At 39.5% G+C, this 18,218-nt stretch overlaps 1 protein-coding gene across 7 annotated transcripts in view; it reads left to right on the top strand.

The window, feature by feature from the left end:
• The window catches only part of cadm1a (cell adhesion molecule 1a), a 467,380-nt gene extending 456,011 nt beyond the window's left edge, over nucleotides 1–11,369 (top strand). For all 7 annotated transcript variants that reach the window (XM_042218278.1, XM_042218280.1, XM_042218279.1 and 4 more), the window contains one exon: nucleotides 6,454–11,369. In XM_042218278.1, coding sequence (XP_042074212.1) covers nucleotides 6,454–6,572 — 119 coding nt within the window. In that variant the 3' untranslated portion in view covers nucleotides 6,573–11,369. The remainder of the gene's footprint in view (nucleotides 1–6,453) is intronic.
• Nucleotides 11,370–18,218: the final 6,849 nt, after the last annotated feature.

The raw sequence follows: 18,218 nt of genomic DNA, 5'->3' as shown, positions 1-18,218 counted from the left end.
TATCTGTCCCAGCAGGCAGTTTGTCAAGTGTAGCCTCTTTACTTTGTTTCTGCAAAAACGACTTATTACATCAATGGATGGTTGCTATCAAAATGATGGAAAGACAGCTATTAAGGCTATGGGTTACTGATGATGAGTAAAATTACATTTTTCATGCAGTCCTGCCGCATAGTATAACAAATCTTGTATGCCGTCCTCACAACAGAGAAATAATTAGAATCTATAACACATTTCACACTTTGATGTTTCTTATGCGGGGGGAAATGAATTGGGTACATTAACCACTTTAGAGAGGAAGTACAGTAAATGAGGCAAATTAAAAGTATAGAGGAAATGTGCTCTTATTTCAGTGGTGCTGAACTCTGAGTGGCTCCTCACATTTGTGTCTAGAAGCAACATGCAAGCTGCTTGCTGGTAGATCTCAGCGGTGCAGTGAAACTTTGAGGCAGTGAGGTTTGCAGTAGCTCCAGTGATTCGTACGACTGTTTCCCAGATCAACACACAAAAACAGCCTCTGTCTAGCTGACTCCGACTGACGTGACTTATTGACACCGAAGACCAGGCACACAGCCATGTGAAGCAGTCCCACTGTTGTGTTACCGAGTGCAGCAGTGCAGATTTTAAAGGATAACTCTAGTTTATTACAACTTGGTTGTTATTCTGTATATAATGTTTTCAGCCACTTTCGTCAGTAATAAAATAATTGAAATCCATAATCCAATACTGAGATCTGGAGGTGCAGAAACATTGCTTAAAAAAAAAGAAGAAAAAAGCATTAGAGGGAGAAAGAAACAGGTGCAGTCAGACAATCAGAGAAGTCAGAAACAACCCCCCCAGGTTGGTCAAACTTATTTAGAGGAGAAAGCAACTTTGAAATTACTGTCCAAACATCCATTACACCTCACAGACCAACTTCCTCAACTTTGACCCACTGTGGAATTGGGACCTTTGTAAGGAAAAATAGGGGAAAACGGGTTCACTTCGGGCCTATTTTGTGCCCACTTCTCATAAAATGATTTGGACAGTCTTGCTAAACTTTTGGCATTTTACACCCTGCCAATTCATCCAGCTGTTCATGAGTCCTAACACATCTGTCTCTGCTGGTTCCAGATCTCAGCAGTTACTTTGGCTCATGCAGAGATATTGAAACTGACTGGCAAAACTATGAAATATAAGCTGTAATAAACTGGACGTATCCTTTAGTGTTCACTTTGGAATTATTGTCACAATGCTGCTTTCCTCTTAGGCGACTCGCAACATGTTTTCAATATAAAACAGCAATAAGATGCAAGTACAAATAAAATTCAGGCCACTTTGACTAATTGTGTATATTATGAGAGGTAAACTGTTTACAAGGTAGAGTGCCTGGAGGCCAAGTATAAATATTCATGACGGAACAATAATAATAATCACGAGGAGGGAGGTTTTTGTTTGTTGTTTTTGGGGGGGGGTTGGTGTCATTTGGCGGCTACACCTATGCCGAGTAAATCTGAGATGTGAGGCTGCAGCAGCCACTCAGAAAATATTTGAATTAGAACAGAAATATTGTCTCAGGCAACTTTTAACTACCTCTTTAAAAACTTTCCAATAATTACTCAACATCATACTTACCTGAAGGGACCCACAGCCCTGAGAGTAAGTGAAGCAGCAGATTTGTATTAACTGAAGATAAGGTTGGAGGACCACAAAAGTCTGATATTACTGTTCAAACTTCTGTCAAATTGAGACACATTAAGAATTTTATGAAGTTATGATGTGGAATATAAATATATATATTCCACATCATAACTTCATAACTATATATATACTAGGGCTGCCACAAACAATTATTTTGATAGTCGACTAGTCACCGATTATTTTTGCGATTAGTCGACTAATCGGATCATGCATCCACTGGACGTAAAACGTACAGCTTATTGCACCAGCATGCATCTGTTCTTATATAACTATCATTAGCTTACAGCTTTAAGGTAAATGGTAAATGGACTGGTTCTTATATAGCGCTTTTCTACTCTGTCTGAGCACTCAAGGCGCTTTATACATGTTTATACATCATCTTTAACCTGATAGCGAAAGATGGCAGTGGGTTTGAAAATGATTTGCCGGGAGTCCGGTGTTCTCACCGGCTCTAGTGAGCCTTGAGCTATCGAGCTGGTGGGTAACAGACGTCTCCGAAAACGTCAGAGCGCTTTGGAAAATATGTGATGTCTCGATAAACCAAGCAGATATTTGAAGTTTACACAGTTACATTCTCACCTGAAAATATGTTAAACGTTTATTTTGTGACCCAGAAAGAATGATAAGAGTAATATTAAAACTAGCTACCGCCATTGTTGGAAACTGAGCAGGGCCGCGCTATGAATTCTGGAATAGGTTGGGCCACAAAGTATACACCCGACCCATCCTTCAAATCTGGGGAAATGAAGGGCGCACTTGTCGGAGTCTTCAAATTTGGACAGTCTTCGTCGTGTCGCTGTAACGTAATCGGCCTACAAATGCAGGCACAGCCTGAATTTGGACACAGCTACAATACCGGACACTGCTTCTTCTTCTTCTTCGGGGTTTAACGGCAGCTGGCATCCTTGTACATGCAGTGCTGCCATCTTCTGTTTCAGTCTGTTATTACACTCTTAAATCCTACTACTTATTCCTGCGTCTTTTGTGATCTTACAAAGCTTCAAACGATGCGTCGACTATTAAATTAGTCGTCGACGATTTTAATAGTCGACATAATCATGAGTAGTCGATTAATCGTGGCAGCCCTAATATATACACATATATATATTCAATGTATTTTCTTGCTTTATACATGCTTTATAGTATATACAGCATAAAAGAAAAAGTTTTCACATGGGTGCAGTGTAAAAAACACTCGGTGGCTCCACTCAGACCCAGTGTGAAGGGAAGTGAGAGGGTTAGCCTTTGGCGCCTTGAGTGTTCAGTTGTGTGATTGAAGCCCAGATTAAAGTTGGAGTAAAATATTGGGATCTCTCGTGTTGTCCTTACATACCTCTACAGTATATCCTTACTGCTTCCATAGAAATGAAGAGGGTAAGTAGCAGCCAGCTGCTGCTAATTAAATGCACTTGATTAATTGATCATCAGCAAGTGGAGGCACCTCTATAAAAGCAGACGTTTTTGGCGGTTTTCTGGTCTGGAAATATAAAGGTGTAAATTCCAAGGAGAAAAAAAAAAGGCAATGATCTTAGAAAAGCAATTTTTGCTTTGTATCAGTCTGGGAAAGGTAATAAGTCCATTTCCGAATAATAGAGTCTGGCATTCTACAGCTAGAAAGATTATTCACAAAAAAACATCCAAGACAGCTGCCAGTCTGCCAGCAGTGGACGTCTGAAATTCACTTCAAGGTCAGACTGTGCAATGCTCAAAGAAACTGAAAAAACCCCAAGAGCTACATCTCAGACTCTACAGACCTCAGTTATCATGTTAAATGTCAAAGATCATGACAATACAATTAGAAAAAGACGGAACAAGTACAGTTTGTTTGGCAGCACAGCTTAGATTTGAAAAGTTGCTTCTGAAAAACACTTCTGTAACAATGTCCTTTGGGCAGATGAGAGTGGAGATGTTTGACCATATTGCATTGAGTCGACCATGAACTCCTCTGTAGACCAAAGTAGTCTAGAGTCAAATGTGAGACCATCTGTTTGACAACTGAAGCTTGGCCAAAATTGGGTCATGCAGCAGGACAGTCAGAAAATCTACAACAACATGTTTGAAAAAGACACGAGTCAGAGTGTTGCAAAGAGACCTTAAGAGAGCTGTGCATGAAGGAATGTATGCAAGCCTCAATGGTCTGAAGCATGATGAGTGCCATCTAAAATTTCCTCAGAAGTCAATGTGCCATACGATTGCATTAGCAATAATTTTAATAACGCTCTATATTAACAGTTACACACTATATAGAACAACTTTATAGAATTATATTTGTTTGCAGATGTTTGCAGCTATCAGTGAATAGTTATCAGCTATTTTGAAACAAAAAAACAACACTTTTTATCCATAACAGCAAATGGACTGTACAACAGAAAATGCAAAAGCTACTTATGGTCTCCTCACACCAATGATAAGAAAAATAAACTGGGCCAAAGTGGCATGTTTGTTACTACAGAGATACACATGTTAATGTGATCTCTGGTCTCCCACTCAGAGATACAGGTCTCCGAGTGTCCAGCATTCAGACGGCTACCTGAGGACACTCAGATATGTAGAGCCAAATACAGCAACAAATCCAGCTGCGTTTGTAATTCTGCAAACTTTGACCCCCACAGAGTCAAATCAGCTGCATTTCGATGTCCTCTGTGTCCAGCCAGTTAATGCATGGCAAATCCAGCTGCTCATTAAAGCTTTCTGGTTTGATCAGAAAAGAAAACATTGGTCCATACACCTGAAAGTCCCAAAAACACATTTTAAAGAGAATAAGAAAGAAAAGTATTTCTTTGTGCCCCCCTCTCCCTGTTAATGCCCTACCTGGCCCCCTGGCAAAACTTTGCTAGACCCGCCCCTGCACACTTACCAGCTGTCAGCTTACTTATAAAAGGATCCTGGTGTTATTTGTCTCTCAGAAACAGTTCATAACTTCCCTTCAACTCATTCACGTCACCTAAAAGGTAAACCTGTTTCTCCATCACCTGTTCAGCTCTGATGATCCAGTAAGGACATCTCCTGGTTTCATCTTCATGTTTCCCTCTCACCACATAACCGAACTGATATCATGACCAGCAGCTTTTACTGCTGTGGCTCCAGCAAACATCAGCTGATACTAGAAATTAATATTACATCAATTCTAACAACAGCTGATCAAGCTTAAACGTGCTGCTGTTGTTTAGCGCGACATCCGCTGGTTTCCTCTTCCTGGCGCAAAGTGGGCGATAAACAAACAAGAGAGAAAAGCCGATCAGCTGATCATTGATCAGTTTCACGATTGAAGTGGCAACAGGAGAGGGAGGGTGAGAGAATGAGAGAAGAAGAGACAGCTGCAGCATAAAGACAGAATAACTCCAGCTTTGTGTCTTTTTCCATTCTAGCTGAAGTCCGGGACAAACTGTGTTCTTTTTCAGCTCAACACGAAACTCATAATATTTTCTCTGAATACGGAACGATTACGCTTTTTATGGGACGGCAACTCTACTAACTAACCTTATGAATAAAGTTCACTATCACTAACATCATATCACCCGCCCAGCTGTATAGAAACTCCGTCATGCTAGCTAGTACGCAGTACGAGTTATTGTAACTGACTGTAAAAAGTCAGCACAACGAAAATAAACTCCACCTAAACTTGGCTTTTAACTGACCCAGATAGACTGCAGGTCATAACTTCTCGGACACTTGGACCGGCGGCCGCCTCGGGTCTCTCCTCCTCCTGCCTCCCCTTTCTTTCATCCACCTGCCTCTGTGGAAGCTCCGCCACAGCCACCACCAAACAACTAAGTTATTTTTACACACCGGCCAGCATCTGGCCAATCCACTACCTTTCAATGTTTACAAAAAAACGAAACAAAACATCGGCCCATAAAAATGAAAAATCAACATCGGTCGGTATGCTCGATGGCCAGTCCAGCTACAGTTGTGCCATCAGTTAACCCCTGGCACGCGTGCCCAGGGTTGCTGATCCCTGGTCTAAAGCAACGTAAAGAAGAGTGGATCCAAAATTCCTTCCTGGCAATGTGAGAGGTGACAAAGTCCTGCAGAAATCAGTTACATCACGGTATTGTTGCTAACAGGTTGTTTTTGAAACTACTGAATCATGAGGTATACTTAGTTTTTCACACACTACTTCTGGATTTTGCCTCAATCTTTGTTAAATAAATGATGATGTTGTTCATCTGAGGTCAAGGTTACATTTGAATTAATTTAACACATGCTAAGGACTAGATGATATTTTGTTTACTGTGTTCTGATACGTAAAACCTTAGAACAGACAGGGTAAACGTTCTTTTTCAGGTCTGCATAATATTCTAACCAGCCTTTTTTGCAGCACTCCAGCACCTTGTTTCTCTCTTTTCAGGCAGCATTTGTGCTTTTAATGTGGCACTACTGTCCCTCATTCTTCCTAAAATATTGTCATCATCGCCTCTACTTTGATAGGCTGTGAATAACTCTTGTAAATTAGGTTTGAAGTGGCTGGCTAGTCCCTTTTTGTGTGAACTTGACAAGGTTAATTTGAAGGTGTGAGCAACACTCTTCCTGACACTCAAGATCATTTTGAAACCCTGATTTTCATGTGCCAATCATAAAGGAAAGTGAGGGGAAACGCTGTGTAATCTGAATATCGCCGCTTGCTGGTGTTCGGTATATGTAAATGGCCACACAGTGAAGGATTTGCATAATTGGGTGCTGTGAGATGGAGAGCCACATTTTAATCTTTTGTATCATCTGAGCAGCAGGCTATTATCCAGTTCGTGACACTGTCCTCCATCCTGTCCTCCTCAGGTACCTACTTCACACATGAAGCCAAAGGAGCAGACGACGCAGCGGATGCAGATACAGCCATCATCAATGCCGAGGGTGGCCACACCAATTCTGATGAAAAGAAGGAGTACTACATCTAATCAGAACAGGACCCCTCACCTCCAATGTCCTGCTTGGGACACTGAAGGGTTTTTTGGGACGGGGAGAGGGGGAAAAGGTGGGGGTTGACAGAGGGGTTGGAATCGGTTCGGTGGAGGGGTAGAAGAGACACGGGATTTTAAAGAAAGGCCTGGTTTTAAGCCGTTGTCTAGTCTAGTCTGCAGATGTAGATGGAATGTTGTGTGTGTTTAAAAAAAGAAAAAATCAAAAAAGGATAAAAAATGTTAGGGTCTGGGGTTTTCAGTATACAGGGATGGGTGGGAGGGTGTGCCAGAAATCACTGTAGAGAGCTTCACCATTCAACACCTCCCTAACTGCTGGTACAAATTTTATTTAGTTCAACCATTTGCAGAAAATTCTGTGCCTTGTTCGAAATCTTTTGGTTCTACCCATATTTTGCATTTGTGTTGATCATCGTTTGCATAACCTCGTTGCTCCCCTTTTCCCGTTTCATCTTCCCACCTCGTAATTATCAGTGTGCTGTTGGCTTTTGTATGAGGGTAAAATTACACAGCCACTTTATTAATGTCTCTTAATGTGTCTGCACAAACGGATCCTCTCCTGCATAACAAAAACTCTTTCCAGTATACTGTGATTTGTCTCAAGCCATTACTTTCTTCTCTTTCTCCCTGAAGTTTTGACAGCTCTAAAAATGCATGGAACGCTTTACATATCATTGTACAAAGGACATAAAAGAGAAACAGGTTTGTAGTACTGGACCACACACACGACACCACAGAAAGAAACACGACTAAAACAGAGGCACAGAGGCTAATGTAAAAGGATGTTCCCATTTCAACAGGCCGGTTCAGTTTGAAAATTCATATTTAAAAACCTCGGTTTTGTTTTTGCAGAGCAGATATACTTCTGTATTACTGTCTTTTAAGGCATTACATTCCTTAGTGAAAAGAAGCAGTGCATTATTTTTTCCTCACTGCATTGCCATTTCATTATTTTTGATTTCTTCCTCTGCTCTGTGTTATTTTTCTTCTATTTGCTGAATGGAAGGTCTGTCTTCCCACCGGCTTTTATTGAGTTGTAATGTTGGTTTTCAATTGATTTCCATCTGCTCTCACCCTAGAATATTTTTTATTATAAATGAGAAAGTAAGAAAATGTAAATTGTCCTAAAATTGTTTTGACACATCCTCAGTCAAGATGCCTCTGTAATAAAAGACTGTTGGAAAAAAATATTTGGTGTTAATATTTGCCAATCAGCAGCTGACATTGCTGGTGTAGTGTACGCCATACAACAAGTTTTCCAAGTAGAGAACCAGCCTTAATATAACTCCAAACTGAAGCCCATTCAAAGTTAAGTTACATCTAATCGGTACATAGCTACATGATACATAGCAGTCAAGGTCCTCCCATTAGCAGGTTCACGTTATCTCATTGACACACAGTCCAATGTAAATCAAGCCAATGGCATCACAACTGTATTGTACACTAATCCTTACTAAGAAATATTTTTTACAACTTACTAGAATTACAATGGAGTACCTTTGTGGATTTTACTGTATCACGTTCATTGTCAGTTTTGTCAAACTGTAAAATATGGAAGTGTTATGGAAAGTACATGTCTTCGAAGTAGAGTGTTCTGAGAGACAAACCATTCGCAGCCATTCACCACCATACACTATATGGACAAAGGTATCTTTGAGTTCAGGTGTTTTGGGTCGCCACAGCTGTAGAAAATCAAGCACCGAGCCGTGCGGTCTACTTTTACGAATATTTGTGACGGGATGGGTTCTTCTAAGGAGCTCACTGAATTCTAACGTGGTACTGTAACAATGTGCCACCAGTGCAACAAGTCAGTTTGTGAAATTTCTTCCCTTCTAGGTATTCCACATCTAGTCTAAGTGAAACCACAGGACCTTAGCCATACAGTTATAGAGCTCCAGCCCTCCTCTGGCATTAACATCAGCACAAATCTGTGTGCCAGGAGCTTCATGGCATTAAGAAGCTCCTTTAGGTGTAATGGATAGGTGACCAAGTACTTTTGTCCATGTAATGTACGTAATTTTGCTCAAATTCATTCATTTTTGAACACCAAAATATTAATTTTGCATGTATGCTCATGCTAGAACCCGTTGTTTTTGCTTCTCTATCATGGTTTATGTACAACCTGCCAAAAGCCAATGAGAATCTGTTTCGCTATGTCAGTTTGGGAGCACTGAGGACACCAGAAGTAATTAATTGTTCATAAGATGACATATTACACACGTTGTGGTCCTTGGTGTTAATCCATGGTTTGCATTATTGCTCTGGCTTTTCAACATGGCAATGTGGGTTTACCAGTGACATTGTTTCTCATTATTATGTGTTCGCACAGCAAGCAACACGCTTAATGAATCCTTTCTCCATGTGACAGCTGTGGGTGGATAAAGCTGGAGGTTTCAGATGCTGTGTACAATTTCAAGAGTTTCTGTTGTGATATTACATCACACTTCAAAGATTTGTCAAAGTTAGCATGTGCCCAACATCAGCAGCAGCAGTTTTTTTTTTTTAAAGTGAAATTGGTCTAATGTTGAAAAACTAGTGTCAAGAGGACAAACTAAATCATATTATTCAAGGAAAAGGTGGCAGTTTGATTTCTAGTGTTTATTTACCATCCACATACTGTTAATTTCAGCTCAAAATCTGAATTACTAATGTTTGCTTGTTTATTGATATACATTATTTGTTGTTGTTTATTAAATGGGACACCTGTGGAATTGGAACAGTTAAGCTTTGCATTAAATCCATTTTCAAGAAATTTGAAAAGTAATGGCAGTGCATCGTAAGCGTAAGATGATGCTTGATTTCTGAATTACGCTTCTAAATAAAATGAATGCAATCTGTTTAAAAATCTCAAATCTTAAACCTGCTTTACCTTTCCCTTGTTTTGTAATGAGATGGAAATGTGTTTCAAAATGACTTTGAAACACTTTGGTCAGACTTTGCCCCCCTTTGCAAGTTGCTAACTGTTAAAATTACTTTCTAATTTTAATAGGAAAAAATGTTTTTTAAGCTTCATAAAATGGATTCTTTGAGAGAAACCAATAAGATGTTGGAATAAATAAATCAAGACACTGAAAACCACTTTTCCAGTTCATCACTGTTTGGCGCATTTATGGATTCTTTGGCACTTAATGGTGTTGCTTGCCATGTGTACACTCACTATGATTTAACACTGTGTTGCTATGTTAAAGCATTTGATTGGATTTTGTTAACGCGCAGCTCGTATTGCGACACATTACCAATGTGGTAGCTTTAATATTTCATGGTCATGCATGAAGACAACATTCAGCCTTTCCATGTTGAGATTTGGGGTGGCTCTTAGACATCCACAATCCACAGCGCAAATTACACTTTCTTGACCATCTGTGCATTTAAAAACGTTTAAGTTTTGGGGCGGGGTGATTTTAGAGCACAGCAAGTGGAACGGGGGGAGCTGTGGATACGTTATTTTTAGTTTTGGATGTGGTAGTTGTAGATAGGATTTACAGGAGAGACGATGTGGACAAAAATCAAAGATGTTGTGTCCAACTCTCTCCATCTGTTTCTTGTTAAAACTTGAGTTCATTTTAATTAGTTCTGGACTCACAAAGTAATTTTATCACAAAGTTAACACTGTATGCTGACGACACTGTTTTGTGTTTGTTAAATGGACGGGTGGGGGGTGGGGTGGGGAACTGATTAGGTAAATGTTTCACGGTCTGGTGTCTGATTTAACTATTAATTGACTTGTTATTGTTGCTTTATGAATCACAGAGCAGATGTCACTTTCATCTGTAAGACTGATATTGTGTGATTTGTATTTTCCAGTGAGCACTATTTCGCTTCAGTGACATGTGGCAGCTTTGATTTAAATCAGACTTCAAAATATGTACTTGCCAATAAAGGAATAGAACTGAATATTGTCTTCTCCCTAAGGCTGATACGTTAATATTTTATTTGTGAATATTAAACTTTTTGCAGATTGGAATGCCAGGAGTGTTTTACGTTATAAAAATATTTTTTTGTTCTCCCAAATTTCCAACATAAGAAAGTGAAAAAAATATATTTAAGTACGCTTAATTATTCCGAATCTTAGGTGCATAACAGAACGATAAGGTTATTGTACATATCATTTTATTTTCCATTATTCCCAGTGAAGTTTTAAAAAACGTTGACTATGGTCTTATCTTACAGTGCAACTGAGGTCGTTTTCTTCCCATTAAATTCTTTTGCTAGTGTCCTGTCTCAGGTTCATGCCTTGCTGACTGATGTGACTGCATCTCAGGTAGAATGCAAAATTTAGGCCCCACCTATCAATAACATAAAAGCAAGTACAATACATCATTAAATACAATTAAGTACAAAACAGAAGTTTAGGTCCCAAAGCAAAAAGGGTGAGATATTTTGCTTCTATGTTGTACATGTTTTATGTATTTTTCTTAATATTTGGTGCACTGTAAAAGATGTGTTAAGTATTGCTTTGTGTTAACATAGGTACTAAAGAGTACAATGTTTATTGGAATGAAGCAGGATCAGAAACTTGTTGTGGCTGTACTTCTGTCAATTTCAACGCACCACCACCTTTTGATTCCCAAAAAGTTTTCTTTCACCAGTCATTCTTTTCAGATTGATTATTTTTGTCTCTCTGCTGTACTTGGGAAATGTTAATGTGTATTAATGGAGAAGAGGAGTTCCACATTCCCATACACATTTTGTATTGGTTCATAAATAGACATTTTTACAAAACAATGAAGAGTTCTTGTCTTAATAAAAGAGAAAAGATATAAATGTCCAAAATAATCAGTGTTGGCATTGGTTTTTTTTAATAGGCTTTAGGTGAATTATTAAATGTAAAATGCTATACATATAATATGGGCGCAGAGCAATACATACAGTAATATTTACTTTGGAATTAAACAACAACAACTGTCCACCCTAGCATCTTCTTTGTCTTCCCCAATAGACACAAACACAGATTTTTACAACTGTTTAAGTGAAGGGTCTCAGTCATCCAGGTCATCAAAGTCTAAGGAGCTTGAAAAGAAAAGCACCTGGACTTCTTTAAGTTTCCTTGAAGACATTTCACCTCTCATCCGAGAAGCTTCTTCAGTTCTAAGAGCAATTCGGGTTCACCAGAAGCTTGGCTCGTGTGGGTCAAGATTCAGCAGGCATGTCCTGATTTAAAACCAAATTGCCTGAGGATAGAAGCTCCTATTGAGCCTCTCTGTTTTTGCCCAGATGGTGCTGAACCTTCTGCCTGATTGCATAAGTTGTAACAGGTTATTGATGGGATAGGACAGGCCCTTCAATATCTGCTCTGGACCAGCATCTCCTGGTGTAAATGTCCTGCAGGGAGGGGAGAGCAGCCCTGCTGTAGCGTTCTGCTGTACGGAAAGTCCTGAGGATCACTGAAAGGACCCTGAAATTCCTCAGTTGTCTGAGATAGTACAGGTGCCGACTGACCTTTTTGGACTGGACCTGAATGTGGGCAGACCATGTCAGGTCTGAGGAGATACTTGAAGGACTGCACCCTCTCCACTGGAGCTCCATTGATGACAATGGGCTTGTAGTCTCTGTGCTTACTCCTTCTGAAGTCCACCACCAGCTCCTTGGTCTTGCCAACGTTGCCGACATAGGTAGAGGATCCATGACCCTCTTGGGGACACTCCCATAGGGCTTAAAATCTGGGACTCTCCACCAATTGCTCTTGGAACTAAAGAAGCTTCTTGGATGAGAGGTGAAACCTCTTTAAGGAAACCTAAAGAAGTCCTTTCCAAGCTCCTTAGACTGTTCCTGCAGATGAACCACATTATTTTTGTGTTCCTGAATGTGATTTTTCATATATCACGTACTGATTCATGACAATGCAAACAAAATTGACATTTTGCACTTTTAAAAGACAAACACCCCTGCATTGATTGCTTTAGTTGCTCTCTGAGTTGTAGTGAATCTTGAAAAACAGCAATGCAACCAGAATTGGAGTATGTTTGCCTTGAAAATAAAAGTTGTGCCTTACCGCTATAACAAAATTGTGTCAAAAGATGCAACTTTTGTTTTGCATCATACCTTCATGGTTTTACTACTCCATTAGCATTTGCAGATAACTTGGCATCTTCCATGCAAAGTATGGGCGCCTGTGACAAAGGACTATACCACTTCAGCTAGTCACAGCAATACACACAAGCTGAGGTCTTCCTAAGTCCTTAGCCTGCGTGACTGAGGAATTGGGGAGCACAGGTTGTGTCTTCCTGAGCACAAATTTCCCACAATTATTATTGTGTTTCTGGTTATGATTTTTAATCTGCCCGGTCTCATATGCTCTGATTTATGTCAGTGTACACAAAATAAATATTTACCACTTGTAAAAAGCAGAAACTCTATATTTGAACTTGAGGGGTTGCACCTAAGCTTGGGTCATACATGTCATACAAGAGTTTCAAACATCATGTATTTTTAGTTTATATGCCATTAATTCAAAGTACATCACGTGTTTGGGTTGTGACTAAAAGTGACTTGATGTGGTTTAGAAAAATCCCACAATTTTGCTGGTGAATACTAAATCCAGACTTTTACTAGACAACATTCTGCTGCCTGTCAAAGAAAAAACCTGACATCTATGAAGAGAAACACAGAGGTTCTTAAGTGACAATTACACATTTGCCTGTGAGAAACGGTGTCACAAGCGAGTCGCAGTGGAATACAAGTTTGATGTTTAGAGTGTCGTAATTTTGTTGGTGGATGAACATAACTCCATTACAGGAAACAGTGGAGGGGGTTTTACACTTACTTTCATTTTGAAATGTCTCATAAAAGCGTAATTATCCACACAGGTTCAGCTTCGCTGAGCAGTGGTGATGAATATCACAAGTGTATTTTGATTGAGACAAAGGTAGGTGTAATGGGATGGCTCTGCACATCCACTTATTCTTTGAAAGTGAAAACCTTGGCAAGAGGAGATGACATGAAATCTTTATCACATGCATAAACCAGTGTGAATATGGAGTATAAAATCAGTACTATCAATTAACACAAAGTGTAACATGTTGAGAGTGCCATGAAAGCTTTGACACATTTGGCAAGGTTTAGACTCTGACTCTTTTAAATCAACATCTCAAATATATGAAAGTAGTATCATTGATCTCAACACAGACAGAGTTGGTGTGAGGTGAACTGTCTGTCACAGACAAATGTAGTCCTCCATTCATATTTAATGTTCATGATTTAGGCTCTACTTTACACGTTAACAGACCTGTAATATTCAGTATTCAGTAGATGACTTGAGTAGAAGACGATATTATCTTTTTAATTACAATTTCGCCCCAGGCTCTCATTATACCTCAAGTGCTGTATATAATGAGCCAACATCTTAAATAAGTAAAGGTGATACTGCTATTGATTAGAAAGTTAAGACCCGAGGCAGGCTATCAGTCATAGAAAATGTACTTCTGAGCTCATGTTTAATGTGTGTGCCAGTTGGTCTCTTATGGAATCATTACTCAATATCCTCAAATAACTATTGAAAGAAAGAAATCCTATTCATTACACCTTAACAGACTCTCTACATAAATAGCTCCGTCCTAATAAAGCAAAGTCAAACCCTTCATGTCCTCGCTGATGATGTTTTGTACACAGTAATGAAAAGGTCAGTGGTGCGGTGTTATCTCTTTGTGTTAACCTTGCATGCTCAAAAGGTTAATATAGATATCCTGCAATAAGGAATACATTATTTATCCATTACTTGCGTGCAGCAATGACATTATTATTTGAGTCATCACAAGATAGCGTTTTGATTCTTATTTAATGAACTCCTTTAAAAAAATGTCCTTGTTACCATTTGCATATTATTCAGGGGATTGGTTGTTTAGCACCTACCCAGAGGCCATTAAGATTAGAAGGCCATGAGGAGGCTCTGCAAAGTAAACCTTTATAGCCTTGTATCAACAGGTGAACAAGAAGTGATTATGAATGATTTAGTAACTGCGAGATCGTGATGGGCAGGAAAGAGCAGAGCTATAAACTCTGGTGGTAATGGCAACCCTTAAGGCTACTTGGGAAATTAGGCTGTCTGTAAGGTCAACAATTACGCTACTTGTCTTTGCTCTGCAATCAGACCAGGTCCCCATTATGCAGAGAATTTTTTTAGACATCCTTTTTGCATGCAATAATTGAGTGAATAATTAGTTTTTATGTTTCTGCTCTGTATTTAAGCCTGTCTGTTGAAATTACATTAATATACTATTTGTGTTTGTCATTTATTTTTCCTTCTGAGGAATCATGACATGTCAGAACATGTAAGATTGGGACTTATGGTTAGGTGTAAATGCTGATATCTATACTTGTCATTGTCATGGTCTGTGAGTCCATAGGTTATATTTTTCATTTTTTCATTTTAAGATTGTTTGTAATTGCAGTTAAGACACAATTCTGCTCACAAGTTGTTTTATCACTAACCATAGGTCTGTTTTTCTTTATATAGTATTTTGTAGGTGTAGGTTTCCTTATATTGTCTTCTTAAGTCCACATTTTTATATTAGCTATTTCCATCTTATGTTTCTTCCTATTTAATATTGGCCTTATTTTTGCTTCCTTCTTCTCATTGTCATTGATTAATTTCACCTGCACCTTGTTTTCCCAGCTGTGTCTCATTGCTCTGATTAATCTTCAGTGTATTTAAAACCCTGTCTCTGTCTCTCATGTGTTCTCTGTGAGTATTTGTTTTCCTGGCCTGTGTGCTCCAGTTTCTTTGCGTTATTGCCTCAGTGGCTTTTGCTTTGTTTTGGGACTTTGGTGTACTACCTAATAAAAGGTCTTTTTTTGTTTGCTTGCTTTTTTGAGTTTCTGCCAGTCTCTGAATCCTGTACTTGGGTTCTGTATCTTGTTAGAAAAATACCACTTTACTAGTTAAACCTTAGTTGTATCGGGTTTGACCCCCTTTTGCCTTGAGAACGACATTAATTCTTCATAGCACAGATTCAACAAAGTGCTGGAAACATTACTCAGAGATTTTGGTCAGTACTGATATGATAGCATCACACAGTTTCTGCAGCTTTGTCAGCTGCACATAAATGATGTGACTCATCCATTCCACAACATCCCAAAGGCGCTCTACTAACTTGAGATCTGGTGACTGTGGAGGTAATTTTACTGCAGTGAACTCAGTGTTATGTTCAAGAAACCAGTTTCAGATGAATTAAGCTTTGTGACATGGTGTGCTGTCGTGCAAGATGCAACTATCAGAAGATGTGGTCATAAAAGACATTTTCAGGTAAGCTGTGGTGCTTAAATGATGCTCAGTGGGTGCCAAGGGGCCCAAAGTGTGGCGAGAAAATATTCCACGCAATATTACGTGTGGTTTTTGTAGCCTTTTCTGTTGTTGCCAATTTTCAAAAATGGCCATTTTGATTTTTGTTAATGAGACGCTTTCATGATTCATCGAGTGATACCACTGACCAGCCAGTCAGTGGCACGCAGTCTGACAGCGTCACATTTTAGTACCTGCCTGGATCGCTTTGTAACCCCAGCAGAGCAGTTACTATTTTAGTATCTGTTGGCAGGTACTATGACCTAATGAAAAACCCTGAAAACTGTGGTGAGTCAATCCGAACAGGTACTAATGGAAAGGAGGGCTTTGGAGTGGTCTTCTGCTGTTGTAGCCCACCTGACTCAAAGTAAGTTATGTATTTACAGACGCTTATATATCTTTGTTGCATTACTGTATTTTTTGCACTATAAGGCGCACTTAAAATCCTTTAATTTTCTCAAAAATCGGCAGTGTGCCTTATAATCCGGTGCACCTTATGTATGAATTCTGGTTGTGCTTACTGACCTCGAAACGATTTTATGTGGTACACGGCGCTCAAAAATCTGTCAAAAAATGTTTTAGTATGACTGTGGTAAGCTACGAAGCCCCACCGCTTGATGGTGTTGGAGCATTATGGCTACCGTAGTCAGGAGCCTCCGGAGTAATCTGGGTCCTAAACTCCATCCGCTTCAGGTCCCAAAGTCAAACGAACACTGCGGCATCACTGAGAGTTAAAAACTGTCTAAATTCTTTCATCTGTAATAAAATGAATCAATGGTACGGAAGTGGAGGAAGCAAGAGGAATGAGTTGAGTAAAGTTTGACTTAACTGATTGTTTTGTTTCGCTTAATGCGCCTTATAATCGGGTGCGCCTTATGTATGAAAACAGACCCGTTCATCCACAGTGCGCCTTATGGTCTGAAAAATACAATAAGTGTTTTGAGGATTGTTTATGTTTAACCTTTTGTCACAGTTCTGGGTCAGTTTCGACCTTATGTTTTGGTTTATTTTGCATGTTGGAGTGTTTTGGGGTTGTCTGGTGTTTTGATTATTTGTGATATATTATATTACTGTGATTCCCGGACAAGCTGGAGGAGGTGGCTGGGGAGAGGGAGGTCTGGGCCTCTTTGCTTAGGCTGCTGCCCCCGCGACCCAGCCCCGGACAAAGTGGATGGATGGATGGATGGATGGATGATTCTGGTTTAGGGTTTTTGTTCGCAGGTTTTGTGTTCTCATGTTTTATGTGAGTTTAGTTCTGTGTCCTGTCTGCATCCTCGTGTAGTGATCTCTTGTTTCCTGTTTTATCGTAAAGGTCTGCGTCTCATGTGAGTGTGTTCAGTTTTACCTCTGTCTCGTCTTGTTGACTCCCAGCTGTGTCCCCACCTGTGTGTAATCTCTCTGTGTTTCTCTGTGTGTATTTAAGTCGCGTCTTCTGTCTTTGTAGTTGCTGCTCCGCCTGTGTATCCACCATGTCTCACTCGTGTGGTTTCCCTGCTGTCCGTCGTCATTCTCCGCTGCTCATCCTCCTTCATGTTCATGTCCTGGTTTGTGTTCACTAGTTTAGTTGTTCTCAGTTTAGATAGCCTTCTGTTCCTTTTGCCATTTGCCCATTTTTATTTTGTGTTTAATAAACCACCCTCACACCTTTACAAGTGCCTGCGTTTGGATCCTCCTCTATCTCTTCCACACGGCTCATCTCACTCGCCGTGACACCTTTTGTAATATGGATCATCATAATTCTTTTCTCTGTATCTTGTGTTGAGTTTTATTCTCATCCTTTTTGACACATTAGGTTAATTGACCTCAGGTGCGTCCCCACCTGTTACATGTCCCCTGTTTGGGGGTATGTGTGTGTTTATATTGTCAAAATCTTCTCTTGTTCTTTATTGTGTCATCCCACATGATTGTATCTCCTTGCCCTGTGTTTTCTGGTATTCACATTCTCTGCTTCTGTCCTGCATTGTGTTGTACTTGTGTATTCTTGTAGGCTAACAGCTTATTGCGTTAAAGCTGTGGGGTTTTTTTTTTGTTAGTTTATTCCCGTTTCCCTGAGTCCTGCATTTGGGTTTACTCTCTGTATATGATACCAGGAAACAGGATTTCTGTAATGATATCATTACAGTATTGCAGTGCACCCTCTGACCTTTTCCCCTTTATAATAAGTGCATCCCATGCACATGTTAAGTCTCTAAACATGTGCATTTGAAGTTATTATTAGGATGACCAATTATATATTCATGAATTTATACATATTTAATAATAATATAAAAACAGTTTTTTCTTTGGTCTGCATAATCTGAAAAGATAATGCACAGTTATTGTGTGATTTCTTTACTGTGAGCTTTCCT

This window comes from Haplochromis burtoni, unplaced genomic scaffold (assembly GCF_018398535.1).
Source record: "Haplochromis burtoni strain Fernald_Lab_line unplaced genomic scaffold, NCSU_Asbu1 Contig_17, whole genome shotgun sequence".
NCBI lineage: Eukaryota > Metazoa > Chordata > Actinopteri > Cichliformes > Cichlidae > Haplochromis > Haplochromis burtoni.
The sequence above is the reverse complement of the archived record's forward strand: the minus strand, read 5'-3'. Positions and strand labels throughout refer to the sequence as shown.